The following is a 16,781-nucleotide window of genomic DNA, read 5'->3' as shown; positions in this document are numbered from 1 at the left end:
TAGAAAAGATCCATAGTATAGAAAAAATGGTAGTCCTACCAACAATAGTACATTATATGCATAACGCATTATATATATATATATATATATATATATATATATATATATATATATAGGCTATAGTAACTTTTGGTAACTATATGGTAACTATTGTCAAGGACCTTGGAAAACATTGTGGCCATGCATCGTTGCCCAAACAATGATTACTTACAGTTGTAACAGCTAAATACAGCTCTTACCTGATTTAACAAGGAAAAAAGAAAATCAGGAATAACAATAAAATCAAAAACAACATCTGACTGCAAAGGTAGATTACTGGTCTGTTGTTCATATCTTGCTTAATACATTATACATCTGAGATGATGTGACATTAAATATGCATATGGTTTCTTACACTGACGGACATTTGTGCTGCATGAATATAAAATAAATATAATTCACTGCATAACAGCGCATTGCAGTTATAATTCAAGATTTTAGCAATTCAGTAAAAGAGAATGCTGATTACATTGAAGCACTATTTCAGAAAGAGAAAATATGTAAATGAGAACTGCTTTATTAAATTGGTTGTATTAAAATGCAGTACTGTAACAATTCAGGCTGAACGCAGGTACGACTTGATGCATATATACAGTTCAATTATTATATAAAGTTATATGCATGTTTATTAAAAAAAAGTTTTTTAATAAAAATTATTTAGCCTTTTGAGGTTAATGAAAATTCAGATTTAATTGATTCCTGGCCGAGTAAAATTACATAGCCTTTGATAAAGAATTGATAAAGAAAATGTGCAAAGGTTTAATTATTATTATTAAGGCTTTGTATTTTTTATAATTTTTTGTGAATCTTTATGGGAGAGAGTTCTACATTTTCTAGAGTCCTGTGTCCAGTCCATATGCTCCCAAGATAGATCCTATTTTTAGGGATCAGAGAGACTTAGGAACTAGAGGAAAAAGGACCATTGAAACTGTGTAACACAGAACCCTGGAACACGGTCAGGACTCTTTGCTATGAACTGGGAACATAGGAGTAACACCATTTACCACAAACAAATTCACCTGCAAGTTCAATGTATTAATGTACCATGTATATCACTGTGCTAAACACCATGGTCTGAATTGCAGCCTTCATGAGAATTATCACATGTGCAAGATTTTGTTCCAGGCGACCTCTGTTTTACCTAAATCCTTCACATCAAGGAGTAATTTTTTTGTTCCCCAATTCTCATAGTTCACCAGATTTATATGGAATGTAATGAACACATGAAAAGAGTCCCAGGGTCATGGTAACACATGAACAAAGGGTTAACCCTGGGAAAAGAGAGAAACTCCCAAATCAGACCATGTTACACAGGGGTCCTGAACTATTTTTCTTATACAAAAACATCTATTCACTTCAGAAGGTGTTTTTTTAATGTCTGGAAAGTCATATACACTTCGGATGGCTTGAGGGTCCGTAAATCACAGGGTAATTTTCAATTTTGGGTGATTTATCTCTTTGAGGCCATCAGCTCAAAATAAAAAAAAATCCTTTAAACACTGAGTAAAACAATCAGTTGTCAACATTATATGATGTCATTACGTTGTTGGCTTAAACCTAGATTAATTCTTGTTAGAACTACAAAGTAATTCCGTAATGAGCAGTAAAACATTTTCTCCCATCAGCAGATAGTAAATTAGGCACGGTCACTTTAAGAGACAATACATCCAATATAATGATACACATTCGATTTCTTTCTCTTAACCGACAATTTTTTAGATGAAACTCGCAAAGACGAGTTTTTGGTATGTATTTGTCGTTTCAAGTGCAAGAAGAGACAACTCATTTCGGTGTTCAGGGGCCGTGAGTCACGGCTCTCTGCGTGGGTGATGAACATAGACTGTATAAGTGATGAATTAAGCTTTTCATGTATTTTGTGTTTGTATGTTTAAACTGGCGCGGTTTTGTTCGGTCGGGCTCGGGAGAAATCGAAGTTGTGCTCGGTGTTTGTGCGGCGAGCGAACTCTCAGTTGAGTTTTTCCGTGTCTGTTTGAATGCTTAAATTGGCAAGACGCAAAACACGTGCAATTGATACGCTTTCGTGACAACGCTTAAAGGCCGTTTTTATGCTGGTCTCGGGCAGTCAGTTGAAATCTCCAGGGGCCCCTCAGCTGTAACCGTCACCAGCTGCTGGACATCGCGTCACCAGTCCACTAACGTCAGCCGTTCTGAACCCGTTCCCCTCCCAGTCACGTGCTCGTTCACAGTTTAGAAAACATATTTGTAGAAAACGGTTTAGCTTCAAATGGATTCTTTTAATGACAGTATTCTATAAAAATGTATTTGCATTTCGATTCTGTTCAATCGAGCGTTTATCGAGCGTTTTCAGCTTTTGGCCAATCAGAAGCTCGGATTATCGAGCGTTTTGGGCCAATCAGCAGCTCGGATTATCGAGCGTTTGTCATAGCAACCATAAACAAACCGGACCTGACGGAAACCGAGTCACCGAGTGAGTGAGTAAGTGAGTAAAACAAAAATAAATAGAATATTACGAATGTACTGAAATAACATTGTCTTCCCAGAGTACTTTTACAATGTGCTGAAATGGAATTTGACAATGTATTATTACGTCTTGCTGGTTTTGATATTTAAAAGATACGTTAGTTAATTAACGTGAACGTCAACGTCAGGCGACCTGTTTAACGTACACATTTAAACTATATTTACACTTCGAATTTCGACTCCAAACTGTAACTTAGTAACTACATCTACAGGGTCTAAGGAAGATAACCACGCAGTCTGATCAAAGATTAATGTAATAATGTAATGTAATGCTATGCTTTGGAAATGAATGGGACAACATGTGACGATCTCTGAAAACAAAATTAAATTATGAAAAGACCATACAGTTAGTATCTTTAGACCCCTAAGATTATAATATCACCACGTGAAATCTAAAGATGAAGTTTAAGTGTATGTTTTATGCATTAACAATAAGCCTGTTTGTTTAATGGCTGCCAATGCATGGGGGGGCTAACCCTGGGGTCATTATTTACCTGTTGTGTTACGTTATGTTAATTTGTTAACGTTAATATTTCAATAGTGAATGTGTAGTACTAGTATGTCATTAAACTTATGTGTGATATTCCAGTTAATATGGCAATTAACATGTAGTTTAACCTGTAATGCTCGCTTAATGCTGTGCTGTGTCATTTCTTGTCATGCTAGAGATGGTTTTTGCTAATTTAAAAAAAACGGCCTCGCAGCAGCTTCTCCTGCGGGCCTCTGATGAGGCGGTGGCTTTCATTGCCGCTAAGGGGCCACGCGGGAGCGCCGCTGCTGCGAGGGCCAAGAAGCCGGAGGAGGTGGAGAAGGAGGCCCAAGCCCACGTCGCCTCCAAGGGCGGTGACCCTGGTGATCCCATGCTGGTGCTGGGCTGCCACAGCATTCAGTTTGGGAAGAACCAGGGTCAAACGTTCCGTTGGCTACTGGAGAACGACGTGGGCTACACCACGCAGTTGGTTGCCAGCCACCAGCGGGAGCGGGAGAAAAGTGCCTCCGACAGCCCCCTTATGGCCAACAAGGACGCACTCGCCCGGTACTCATGCGCCCACCCTGCATTTGCGGAGCAGGTGCGGTACCACCGGGTGCACGAGGAGGCCCGGGCTCGTGCCGCTCGGCCCGGGTGTGAGGGCGAGGCGCTTGTTGGCTTTGGGGACTACAAGGAGGCCACCCTGAAGGACCTGTATGACTCCACAGAGAAGAAGCACCAGACGTAAGTCCTGTTGTGGTGAAGGGCAGTGGACTGTTGACAGGGTGCTGTGACTTGTTGATATGCGTGTTAATCTTTGATCATTGTCTTGCAGCTTTGTCAAGTGGCTATGGCGGAAGACACCGCCTGGGACCTCGATGGACGGCGCCAGGAAGTACATCCTGGGCCGAGACGAGGAGCGGTCGGCAGAGGCGGCTGCTACCCCCCCACCTCCCAGCAGCAGCAGCAGCACCACCACCAGCAGTGGCCCCAGCAAGGCCGCTGCTTCCACCGCGCTGCCGCCCCGCAAGCCGATCGCTCCCACGTTCTCGGCCCTACTGGGAAGGCGTCCAATGGCCCCAGGTGAGCTGCAGGCCAAGGTCAGGAAGCTGATGACCACACCAGCACGGCCTGCAGTTCCAGGTAGATCTCTTTCTTTCTCTTTAACACAACAGAGGTTCAGTGTACAGGATTAACTAACCACTGCCCAACCCCCCTCCCCCCACAGCGTTGTCTACGTCCGTCAGAGACCAGCGCCCCTCGGTTCCCCCGCCCCCCACCACAGAGGTGACGGACAAGGAACTGGTCCAGATGGCCACTGACATTGAAACGGGTAACTGGCACCACACTAGACGTGTCACACTGTAACAATTGCCCTCAATATATATTCTTCTGTCAGTATTTTTGTATTAACTGTAATGGTTTCTTTTACTGGTCGCTACAGCTGATGCTTGAAGGACAAAGGTAGGTTTGGCAGGTAATGTAGCCGTCTTTGTCGGTGGTAGATGTGCCATCCTCACTAACGTGGTGGTAATATAGAGTTGATTAAACACCTTCACATGTTTACTTCCCTTGGCCCTGCTGCATCTCTTAACATTCACCTTGTAGCACTAAACCATCTGCCCTATCATAGGCGTCGATTTCGGGGGGGACGGGGGGGACGTGTCCCCCCCAGATTTCGTCATGAGTCATTTTGTACCCACCACTTTTTTTTTTTTTTTTAAACCTCGAGTTCTGCTGCTGCGCTGGCTACACGCTTTTCTGTTCATTAAAACTGCAACAACTGTAACATTGGGATACGTTCTAGGTTGGGGGAGGGGGAGTCATCGTGTCACTGTTATTATTTTCTCTATAGACGGTTTCAACGGCAACAACATAAACAAACGTTACTGCGCATGCGCGCTTTTGCGGACCTAACTTAACTTCCGGTAGACTTCCAAATAGAATCAATAACATCAGCCAAGTCCCTCTAGAGTAGATATTTTTTGATAACAAACAAAATATGTTTGCTGCATGGATCAGGCGGACTTAATGAGAATGCAAATCCATTCTTTGCCAATAGGAGATGTTTTAAAGCATAGACATAAAGCGCGAGAAATGGAGGTTTCCCCAGTAACAGCTGTAAACAAAGTACGCTCACACACGCTGCTTTATCAGGCATATAACATGCAAGTCTTCCTTCAGAAAAACAGCGATATAAAAAACACCTGTGCCTCGTTTTGATATTTAAACATATAAATGTAAGGGATTATTATTATTAAACGTGCAGTACATAACGTTACTCATGTTTATTCAGCGAAGCCTTTTTGAAAATCGATCAGTTTTAAAATTGTGGTGAGTTTCCAAAAATAAATAAATGTATGGGAAACACATGCCGCAGCACAACCACCTGAGCCCTCAGTCTACTCATCGCCTTGACTTTAACCGCGTTTGTAGAAGGCACTGCAGCCAGACCGATATACACAACACAGACCGGAAGTTAACTTAGGTCCAGGCGCGTGCGCCCGATGAAACCGTCTATATGACTATCGCGCTTCTTTTTTTTAAAGAATGTTTTTCAAATGAGTTGACAGTTTGGAATGGACAGTGAACGAGCGGGAACGAGGCTACCTAGTCTTTGCTGGGATTGGCCAGAATTTCTGGCGAATGTATCATAGACGAGCAAGTCATTTAGCCTTCATACAATATCACAAGGTTGCATCCTAGTGCCATGGACTATAACATATCAAAGTGATAACTTGTAGAACAAATGGATGTTGTTGTACACACAGCAAGGGTCTGCAGACCATTGACACAAAGGTAAGACGCGATAACTTATGTTTATTAAGATTTGCTGGTATTATGGCTAGGTCTTGTGCATTTGCACACAAGGGATCGGCTGTTTTAATTCTTCTCTTGCAATTAATGTTACGTTAGACTTCCTTAGCCACCAACTTAATTAGCTAGTTACGGTTTGCGTTCATACAGCAAGTGTTGGGGGAGATGATTGTTGAGTAGTCAGTATCTTGTTTAATTATTGCTTGAATCTATTGCTGAATTCTGAAATAGTTGTGATGATGATGATGATGATGATGATGAGGAATGGATCAAGTTTTAGTCAAAATGCCTGATGTAGATTGGATGGATGCATGTTGTTGTGAATTGAGAGCAGTCAGATCATGGTGTGATAGTCAATAGTGTTCATGTGCTACACGTATTTTTGCTTTTTCAATCTTGATAAAATTTGTAGTGCTTAAGTTGTGTTGTGTGTAGATATGGTAAATTGTACTGGGAATTAAATCAAATTATTACATGGCTTGGTTGAATTCCACTGTAGAATGAAGTCTGTTATTTCTTGATAATAACACCGTTGCCATGAAAAACAGAGCGTTGGTATGGACGCGGCAGGATTCTAATCGTAGAGACGGAACTATTTTCTTTAGCGGAAGCAATACAATCGTGTTTAAATCAATAAACTCTTTTTTAAATCAATATTTTGTGTCAAATTATTGATTTATTTGGTGGGTAGCCATGTAATAAGCGGGATAATGTAGAGCGAGGCCCGATTTTGGGTTAGATTTTTTTCCCCGTTTTCAGTGGTTATAACAAAGCAACATGAAAGAGAAATTTGGTAATCATTGTTTAGGTACATTAAACCACGTCATGGCCATGTCATATTGTCAACATGGTACTTATATGATGATATGAAGCAGATTAGTGGGTCATATATCATATGTCTAATGCTTTGTACGGCTTTCTTCTTCATAAAACGAGTCGGACATCATCACATTTTTGTATACATTTTTATTTATTTACATTAATAAGATACAGGACGTCTTTCAAAACATGACCTGCGCGAAAGAGAAAAAAAAATGCATCATTGTACCCACCACTTCTGAAAATGCACTTCTGAATGCGTCTCTGTCCCCACCACATTTCAAACCAAACTGACGCCCATGTGCCCTATCACTGTCATGCTGCACGTCATCTAATCACTATCACTGTGACTATCTAATGACTATCATTGTGCTGATGCCATTTTGTTGTGTGTGAATGTGTCTGAAGCTCACGTACAAGCCGCAGAACCAGTAATGTGACCTAAAAGAAGAGAAAAGGGGGGAAAAGAGGGGGGGTCATAGACACATTCTCTGTCTGTTTACAATTAAAAAAATAAATAATCAACTCTGCATGCATCATAGAGACACCACAAAATGATTATATCACTATAACAAATAAAACTGAGATTTTGCTAAACTAGTAACTTTGACTTGATTGACCTGAGTGCCCAACACAAACATGAGATTGATAGTTATTATTTTGCTTTTTGTAAAATGCTTTTTTGTAAACTAGTTTTTGTAAACAAAAATTTACACTTTATATATTAGGTCCTGTATGTTTTTGTTTTCTTATCAGTGACAAAACTCAATATACAGACAACTGTTCATAAGTGTGTAAAATGACGTTTAGATTAATAAAATTGTCAACAAAAATCATGACATTCAGTCGTATTTACATCCGTAAATCCTTTTTAATTTTGCAAACAAGTTATAGCGTTAACTCGTTGTGTGCAACTAAACTCAAATCTGTTAGTCAGGTGACACGAAGAGGAGCCTTGTCCTGCACAGCACAGGTGATCCTCAGCGTACGAAAACATTTATTTAGCAACACCATTTTATTATCATTATTATTTTATTTTTTTTAATTTGGTAGGAAATTAAAATAACGTTACGTGTTTTAATTCTTATTTCGCTCTGCGTTTCCAGGTACAAACGAAAAACACAAGCCAAAGAAAACGACGCAAATTTGTCACCCAAACTAAGCGAAAACAACAAACACGTCAGGTAAGTTCATTTCAATTAATTTAAACGTTCGTATTTATCTATATAATTATTTTTAACTGAATTCGTGTCGAAATCTGCTGGTTTGAGTCGAAAGGAACGACGATTCAGAGTTATCATTACCGATGCTAACACATTAACTACTCTCAGATTAAATATGGTAAATTAAATTGTCTAAAAAAAACATCAGGATGATGAATGCAATCCCTGTGAATACTTAAAACATGTTTTTGCTCAGAAAAAGCCGTCTCTGGTACTTTTATTTCTTTAAATTCGAGTAGACTGTGTCAAGTCTGCTGTGAGTCAGAGTGCGCCGCTCTAGTGCGATGCTGCCATCCAGCGGCGCGGCTGCGCGACTGCAGCCTTTTAGCATTAGATACAGTACAAAATACAGTAAATATTACAGTAAATTATTAAATAATAACTAATAATTAATAAAAATGAGGAACGCTTCACGAATTTGCGTGTCATCCTTGCGCAGGGGCCATGCTAATCTTCTCTGTATCGTTCCAATTTTAGTATATGTGCTGCCGAAGCAAGCACGAACATACAGTCTGGACGAGGGCTTGATATACCAGTGACTCCCAACTCTGTCTCTCATAGGTGGTAAGTGGATAAAGTACTCATTCTGCTCTCTTGTATCAAATGTGACTGTGAAACATGCTGACATAAACCTGTAAACCTTTAAAACCAGGAAACCTTAGAACCAGTAGTTTTGTGTATTTTTAACGTACTATTCTCTGAGCTGTAGATCCTTCGCAAGCTCATCTCTTCAAGCGTGATTGGACCGCTCGGTGTGACGAAGAGGAGCTCTTGGTCATGTCACGCACCCTCCCCCACAGACAGCGCTCCACTTCCCTCCGGGACAAAGGGCGGCCGCATTCTTCACAGAAAGCATAAAGGGCTGTAAGACCAGGAAGCTCTCCTTTCAGAACAACAGAGAGAACACTGTGAACCTCAAAGCTCAAACAGTTCAGTTCAGAACAGCCACTGGAAATATTCAGTCTGAGGACAAGATCAATATGTGCCTCTACTCCAAAATCATGCTTAATTTAACATTCTCATGTAGGCTTATAATGTAGTTACAAAATACTTTTTGAAGCTTAAAAAAAACATTTTAAAATGTCTTTAGCTGAGATGTTACTATATATATATATATCTTATCTATATATTTTCTAGAATATTTCCAATAATTTGTCATTTTTCTTAACAATTTTTATCTAAGCCTAATGTAGCCAGTTGTTTATCCTATAGGTTTTATGAATAAATCAGCATCAGCATGATGGCAGTGGTAGATAGATCAAGATGGAGAAAGTACAGGTTATGTAGAATATGATGAATGTAGCTAGTAATGAACAGGGCCCTGTCTAAACTTATCTGAAAAGGTAAGGGGCCCAAAGCAAAAAAAAAAAATTAGGGTGACCTGAGAGTGAATAAATCCCCCCACTATGATCCAGTTATTAGAAATGTTCTTCAGGCACTGAAAAATCAAGCAAACATCTGTTTAAAATAAATGCTACTCCTGAACTTTCTGTTCATCAAATAGTGGAGTTATAACTGCTGAAAATTCAGTTATGCCTTCACAGGGGAAAATAAAATAAAAAGAATGTTCAGATAAAATAAAAAAGTACTTTTGAAAAAATATTAAAAGAAAACTTTTTTTTAATAATTTAAAATTATCAAATGTAATAATATTTCACAATATTCACATTTTTCATTTGTTTTTGCCTTAGAATTAGTATTAAATGGCACTCAAAAGACACTCACTTGTCGCCATCTAGTGGCATTATTATGTTCTCCCAGCTTTGCCGACACAGGAAGAAATTACGTTTTTATAGTCTGCGCTTACATGATACTTTTTTATCTTTTTAAGTTTGAAGCTGGTAAGTGTTCACTGCCATTATATGGACGAACACGCATCTAAAAAAGAGTCTCCCTTTGTGGTCTGAAATAGAAAAAGGACATACGGCATTAGAACGACTCTTAGATTTGTAATACAACAATTTGTACACTAGAGGGAGCTTAATACACGTCTGTGAATGTGCTAAATGTTAAATTACAATTTCTCTGGTTTAATTGCCTTTTTAAGGGCCGTTTTAGACAACTCTAACGTTACTCTGGAAAAAATACTGTAAAAATTCACAGTCTTTTTGTAACAGTACTAAACCGTTTTCTACAAATATGTTTTCTAAACTGTGAACGAGCACGTGACTGGGAGGGGAACGGGTTCAGAACGGCTGACGTTAGTGGACTGGTGACGCGATGTCCAGCAGCTGGTGACGGTTACAGCTGAGGGGCCCCTGGAGATTTCAACTGACTGCCCGAGACCAGCATAAAAACGGCCTTTAAGCGTTGTCACGAAAGCGTATCAATTGCACGTGTTTTGCGTCTTGCCAATTTAAGCATTCAAACAGACACGGAAAAACTCAACTGAGAGTTCGCTCGCCGCACAAACACCGAGCACAACTTCGATTTCTCCCGAGCCCGACCGAACAAAACCGCGCCAGTTTAAACATACAAACACAAAATACATGAAAAGCTTAATTCATCACTTATACAGTCTATGTTCATCACCCACGCAGAGAGCCGTGACTCACGGCCCCTGAACACCGAAATGAGTTGTCTCTTCTTGCACTTGAAACGACAAATACATACCAAAACTCGTCTTTGCGAGTTTCAATCTAAAAAATTGTCGGTTAAGAGAAAGAAATCGAATGTGTATCATTATATTGGATGTATTGTCTCTTAAAGTGACCGTGCCTAATTTACTATCTGCTGATGGGAGAAAATGTTTTACTGCTCATTACGGAATTACTTTGTAGTTCTAACAAGAATTAATCTAGGTTTAAGCCAACAACGTAATGACATCATATAATGTTGACAACTGATTGTTTTACTCAGTGTTTAAAGGATTTTTTTTTATTTTGAGCTGATGGCCTCAAAGAGATAAATCACCCAAAATTGAAAATTACCCTGTGATTTACGGACCCTCAAGCCATCCGAAGTGTATATGACTTTCCAGACATTAAAAAAACACCTTCTGAAGTGAATAGATGTTTTTGTATAAGAAAAATAGTTCAGGACCCCTGTGTAACATGGTCTGATTTGGGAGTTTCTCTCTTTTCCCAGGGTTAACCCTTTGTTCATGTGTTACCATGACCCTGGGACTCTTTTCATGTGTTCATTACATTCCATATAAATCTGGTGAACTATGAGAATTGGGGAACAAAAAAATTACTCCTTGATGTGAAGGATTTAGGTAAAACAGAGGTCGCCTGGAACAAAATCTTGCACATGTGATAATTCTCATGAAGGCTGCAATTCAAACCATGGTGTTTAGCACAGTGATATACATGGTACATTAATACATTGACCTTGCAGGTGAATTTGTTTGTGGTAAATGGTGTTACTCCTATGTTCCCAGTTCATAGCAAAGAGTCCTGACCGTGTTCCAGGGTTCTGTGTTACACAGTTTCAATGGTCCTTTTTCCTCTAGTTCCTAAGTCTCTCTGATCCCTAAAAATAGGATCTATCTTGGGAGCATATGGACTGGACACAGGACTCTAGAAAACGTAGAACTCTCTCCCATAAAGATTCACAAAAAATTATAAAAAATACAAAGCCTTAATAATAATAATTAAACCTTTGCACATTTTCTTTTTCAATTCTTTATCAAAGGCTATGTAATTTTACTCGGCCAGGAATCAATTAAATCTGAATTTTCATTAACCTCAAAAGGCTAAATAATTTTTATTAAAAAACTTTTTTTTAATAAACATGCATATAACTTTATATAATAATTGAACTGTATATATGCATCAAGTCGTACCTGCGTTCAGCCTGAACTGTTACAGTACTGCATTTTAATACAACCAATTTAATAAAGCAGTTCTCATTTACATATTTTCTCTTTCTGAAATAGTGCTTCAATGTAATCAGCATTCTCTTTTACTGAATTGCTAAAATCTTGAATTATAACTGCAATGCGCTGTTATGCAGTGAATTATATTTATTTTATATTCATGCAGCACAAATGTCCGTCAGTGTAAGAAACCATATGCATATTTAATGTCACATCATCTCAGATGTATAATGTATTAAGCAAGATATGAACAACAGACCAGTAATCTACCTTTGCAGTCAGATGTTGTTTTTGATTTTATTGTTATTCCTGATTTTCTTTTTTCCTTGTTAAATCAGGTAAGAGCTGTATTTAGCTGTTACAACTGTAAGTAATCATTGTTTGGGCAACGATGCATGGCCACAATGTTTTCCAAGGTCCTTGACAATAGTTACCATATAGTTACCAAAAGTTACTATAGCCTATATATATATATATATATATAATGCGTTATGCATATAATGTACTATTGTTGGTAGGACTACCATTTTTTCTATACTATGGATCTTTTCTAGGCAGCATCAGTAATTTTTCTGTAGGCCATTTTGATTAAAATCAAAGAATCATTTTACAATAATTCACTTTTTTAGAACTAATTTACAGCTAGGACATTGAAGGCCCCGTGGGCTCACCACCTACAGGAGGGACCGTAAGGTGCCGGTGCGTAGAGAATCGGGCGGCAGTCGAAGGCGGGGGCCTCGACAGCCCGATCCCTGGACACGGAAACTAGCTCTAGGGACGTGGAACGTCACCTCACTGGCGGGGAAGGAGCCCGAGATTGTGCGTGAGGTTGAGAGGTTCCGACTAGCGATAGTCGGGCTCACCTCTACGCACAGCTTGGGCTCTGGAACCACACTCCTCGAGAGAGGATGGACTCTTCGCCACTCTGGAGTTGCCCATGGTGAGAGGCGGCGGGCCGGTGTTGGTTTGCTTATAGCCCCCCAGCTCAGCTGCCATGTGTTGGAGTTTACCCCGGTGAATGAGAGGGTCGTTTCCCTGCGCCTTCGGGTCGGGGATAGGTCTCTCACTGTCGTTTGTGCCTACGGGCCGAACGGCAGTGCAGAGTACCCGGCCTTCTTGGAGTCTCTGGGAAGGGTGCTGGAAAGTGCTCCGACTGGGGACTCCGTCGTTTTACTGGGGGACTTCAACGCCCACGTGGGCAATGACAGTGACACCTGGAGGGGCGTGATTGGGAGGAACGGCCCCCCTGATCTGAACCCGAGCGGTGTTCAGTTATTGGACTTCTGTGCTAGTTACAGCTTGTCCATAACGAACACCATGTTCAAGCATAAGGGTGTCCATCAGTACACGTGGCACCAGGACACCCTAGGCCGTAGGTCGATGATCGACTTTGTGGTCGTTTCATCCGACCTCCGGCCGTATGTCTTGGACACTCGGGTGAAGAGAGGGGCGGAGCTGTCAACTGATCACCACCTGGTGGTGAGTTGGATCCGATGGCGGGGGAGGAAGCTGGACAGACTCGGCAGACCCAAACGTACTGTGAGGGTCTGCTGGGAACGTTTGGCCGAGTCTCCTGTCAGAGAGATCTTCAACTCCCACCTCCGGCAGAGCTTCGACCGGATCCCGAGGGAGGCTGGAGATATTGAGTCCGAGTGGACCATGTTCTCCACCTCCATTGTCGAAGCGGCCGCTCGGAGCTGTGGCCATAAGGTCTCCGGTGCCTGTCGAGGCGGCAATCCCCGAACCCGGTGGTGGACACCGGAAGTAAGGGATGCCGTCAAGCTGAAAAAGGAGTCCTATCGGGCCTGGTTGGCTTGTGGGACTCCTGAGGCAGCTGACAGGTACCGGCAGGCCAAGCGGACTGCAGCCCGGGTGGTTGGGGAGGCAAAAACTCGGGCCTGGGAGGAGTTCGGTGAGGCCATGGAGAAGGACTATCGGTCGGCCTCGAAGAGATTCTGGCAAACCGTCCGGCGCCTCAGGAGAGGGATGCAGTGCCCTACCAACACTGTTTACAGTAGAGGTGGGGAGCTGTTGACCTCAACTGGGGATGTCGTTGGACGGTGGAAGGAATACTTCGAGGATCTCCTCAATCCCGCTGTCACGTCTTCCATTGAGGAAGCAGAGGCTGAGGGCTCAGATGTGGACTCGTTCATCACCCAAGCTGAAGTCACCGAGGTAGTCAAGAAACTCCTTGGTGGCAAGGCACCGGGGGTGGATGAGATCCGCCCTGAGTACCTCAAGTCTCTGGATGTTGTGGGGCTGTCTTGGCTGACACGCCTCTGCAGCATCGCGTGGCAGTCGGGGACGGTGCCTCTGGAATGGCAGACCGGGGTGGTGGTCCCTCTTTTTAAGAAGGGGGACCGGAGGGTGTGTTCTAACTACAGGGGGATCACACTTCTCAGCCTCCCTGGGAAAGTCTATGCCAGGGTACTGGAGAGGAGAATCCGGCCAATAGTAGAACCTCGGATTCAGGAGGAACAGTGTGGTTTTCGTCCAGGCCGTGGAACACTGGACCAGCTCTATACCATCTACAGGGTGCTGGAGGGTTCATGGGAGTTTGCCCAACCAGTCCACATGTGCTTTGTGGATTTGGAGAAGGCATTCGACTGTGTCCCTTGCGGCGGCCTGTGGAGGGTGCTCCGGGAGTATGGGGTCCGGGGCCCTTTGCTAAGGTCTATCCGGTCCCTGTACGACCGGAGCAGGAGCTTGGTTCGTATTGCCAGCAGTAAGTCAGACTTGTTCCCGGTGCGTGTTGGACTCCGGCAGGGCTGCCCTTTGTCGCCGGTTCTGTTCATGATTTTTATGGACAGAATTTCTAGGCGCAGCCAGGGGCCGGAGGGGGTCAGGTTTGGTGACAACACGATTTCGTCTCTGCTCTTTGCGGATGATGTTGTCGTGTTGGCTTCATCAAGCCAGGACCTTCAGCATGCACTGGGACGGTTTGCAGCCGAGTGTGAAGCGGCTGGGATGAGAATCAGCACCTCCAAATCCGAGGCCATGGCAAACAAGCACTGTACTAAAATTAACAGATAATAAAAGATAAGTAAATCAGTGCCAATTATTTACGGGGGAGCAAGAGACCGCTGCTCTGCCAGCCAAAGTTCCACAGTCTTGCCCTCGTAACTGCTACAAAATGATTTTCCACCGTAGTGTGAGTGACCATAGTCCTTGGTTTTGGGCTGCTGACAAAGAGAGCAAGTCAGCGGTTTACATTTCTTTGGCCTTTTCTGAGGCAGGCCCTGTGCAATTTCTTCCTCTTTCTTTTTCTTCCTCCAAGCAGTTGTCCGAGGCACGTTGTCATAGTTGTCTGCAGCTGCAACCCTCCTCTGCTCAGAAAGCCATTGCGATACAGTCCTACCAGCTGCAGTGGCACAGAAACTTTTCCCCCTAAAGAAACTGTGTCCAAACTCCAGTCTCTTTGGCTGTCCACACAATCTGCACGGATATCCTTTTGGATCTGCTCTCCGTGCAATGCCTTTTTGTTGCTTAAGAGCTTTTTTGTCCTCTTCGGCCCTCTTTTTCCGTCTCCAGGCTGTGGCCCTTGGTACCCTTTTAAGGGCTGCAGCAGATACAGCCGATGGAGGAGGGAGCACAGCCAGCGATGCGCATGTAGGAACTGTTTAAGGCAAAAATACATATAGTATTACATTAGACATTTGTTGCTTCTCACATGAATTTATTCATTTACATTCTTTCATAGTCTAAAGATCTCACCTGATACTCTGACATTTTTTAGCACTGGAGGCCACTGTTGACTGGTGGATGGGGTGGCTTGGAGAGAAGACCTTCTCTCCAATCTTCTACGGAACCGTCTCCTCCTTTCACTTTCCTCCGAAGAAATCACTGGAGGCCACTGCGGACCGGTGAATGGGTTGGCTTGCAGAGAAGACTCTCTCCGCAGACCTTTCCTAGACTGTCTAGTGGATGGGGTGGCTTGCAGAGAAGACTCTCTCCGCAGACCTTTCCTAGACTGTCTAGTGGATGGGGTGGCTTGGAGGGAAGCCTTTCTCTCCAGTCTTTCCCGGAACAGTCTCCTCTTTTCGCTTTCCTCCGAAGAAATCACTGGAGGCCAATGAGGTTTGCGAAATTTCATTGCTTTTTTTTGTTCTTTTTCAGAATCTTCCCTTCTGAAATTACAGGAGTACAGAACATCTCTGTTGTTTTGCCATCTCAGATAGTGCTTAGGTGCAAGCTGTCAATAATTCAAACTGTGGGGCCACAACAATTATACTCAGGTAAATGGGCGGGCCACAGGTGCCCAGGTAGCCACAGGGGGCCCAACAGAGAAGATTGGCCGGGATCTTGATTCTAGCCCACCGTTCGTTCTTTTCTGTTTTCGCGCACGCACAGTGGCGCCTTCGCGCATGCCCAGTCGCGCGGGCGAGCCGGCCCTCGGAGCGCGGGTTCGAACCTCGGTTGAGCCGCAAATGCTAAAATGTAATAATTACTACTACTACTACTACTACTAAATGTTTGTTATTAAATATTCATACTATGCCTGTTTTATATGTCAACGTATAAATAAAAGTCACACGCCTTGTATTATTTGTGTTTCACCTTTTTCTTCATTAAATATTGATATTATACCTGTTTTATAGGTCAATGTATAAATAAAAGTTACATGCCGTGTATTATTTGTTTCACCTTTTTCTTCAGTCAAATAAATATCAATGAAATATCAGTAGTAGTTGTTGTTGTTGTTGTATAGATGCAGAACACCAAGTGTGAAATAGATTATTACACAATACAATACAATAAAACATGATGATGATGATATGATATTATACCTGTTTTATAGGTCAATGTATAAATAAAAGTTACATGCTTCATTAAATATTGATATTATACCTGTTTTATAGGTCAATGTATAAATAAAAGTTACATGCCGTGTATTATTTGTTTCACCTTTTTCTTCAGTCAAATAAATATCAATGAAATATCAGTAGTAGTTGTTGTTGTTGTTGTTGTTGTATAGATGCAGAACACCAAGTGTGAAATAGATTATTACACAATACAATACAATAAAATATGATGATGATGATAATATGATATTATACCTGTTTTATAGGTCAATGTATAAATAAAAGTTACA

At 42.0% G+C, this 16,781-nt stretch overlaps 1 protein-coding gene, 2 long non-coding RNA genes and 1 other non-coding gene across 5 annotated transcripts; 1 reads left to right on the top strand and 3 right to left on the bottom strand.

The window, feature by feature from the left end:
- Window positions 1-7,059: 7,059 nt before the first annotated feature.
- LOC132130469 (uncharacterized) lies at window positions 7,060-10,349 on the bottom strand. Its single transcript, XR_009428714.1, has 4 exons — window positions 10,022-10,349; window positions 9,595-9,772; window positions 8,562-8,752; window positions 7,060-7,087 (listed from the first exon to the last, which is right to left on the bottom strand). It is a non-coding gene; the product is annotated as an uncharacterized LOC132130469 (long non-coding RNA).
- Window positions 7,526-8,961, top strand: LOC132130468 (uncharacterized). Of its 2 annotated transcripts, none has more exons than XR_009428712.1 (4): window positions 7,526-7,631; window positions 7,753-7,830; window positions 8,347-8,433; window positions 8,579-8,961. It is a non-coding gene; the product is annotated as an uncharacterized LOC132130468 (long non-coding RNA). The 2 variants fall into 2 exon arrangements; XR_009428713.1 differs by having other exon boundaries at window positions 7,561-7,619.
- On the bottom strand, window positions 8,264-8,370 carry LOC132131022 (U6 spliceosomal RNA). Its single transcript, XR_009428827.1, has one exon. It is a non-coding gene; the product is annotated as a U6 spliceosomal RNA (small nuclear RNA).
- A 4,402-nt stretch (window positions 10,350-14,751) lies between the features above and the next one.
- On the bottom strand, window positions 14,752-15,786 carry LOC132130305 (uncharacterized). The gene is made up of 2 exons (XM_059541991.1): window positions 15,404-15,786; window positions 14,752-15,305 (listed from the first exon to the last, which is right to left on the bottom strand). The coding sequence occupies exons 1-2, from the start codon at window positions 15,780-15,782 to the stop codon at window positions 14,752-14,754; spliced, it is 933 nt and encodes a 310-aa protein (XP_059397974.1). The 5' UTR covers window positions 15,783-15,786.
- Between the last annotated feature and the right edge of the window lie 995 nt (window positions 15,787-16,781).

This window comes from Carassius carassius, chromosome 47 (assembly GCF_963082965.1).
Source record: "Carassius carassius chromosome 47, fCarCar2.1, whole genome shotgun sequence".
Classification (NCBI taxonomy): domain Eukaryota; kingdom Metazoa; phylum Chordata; class Actinopteri; order Cypriniformes; family Cyprinidae; genus Carassius; species Carassius carassius.
This window is presented reverse-complemented; position numbering and strand designations above follow the sequence as displayed.

Excerpts from the sequence above, each read along its gene's own strand:
- LOC132130305 (XM_059541991.1), bottom strand. The coding sequence starts at position 15,782 with ATGAAATTTCGCAAACCTCATTGGCCTCCAGTGATTTCTTCGGAGGAA. Across the intron at positions 15,306-15,403 it reads AAAAAATGTCAGAGTATCAG|TTCCTACATGCGCATCGCTG; the intron begins GTGAGATCTTTA and ends TGCCTTAAACAG.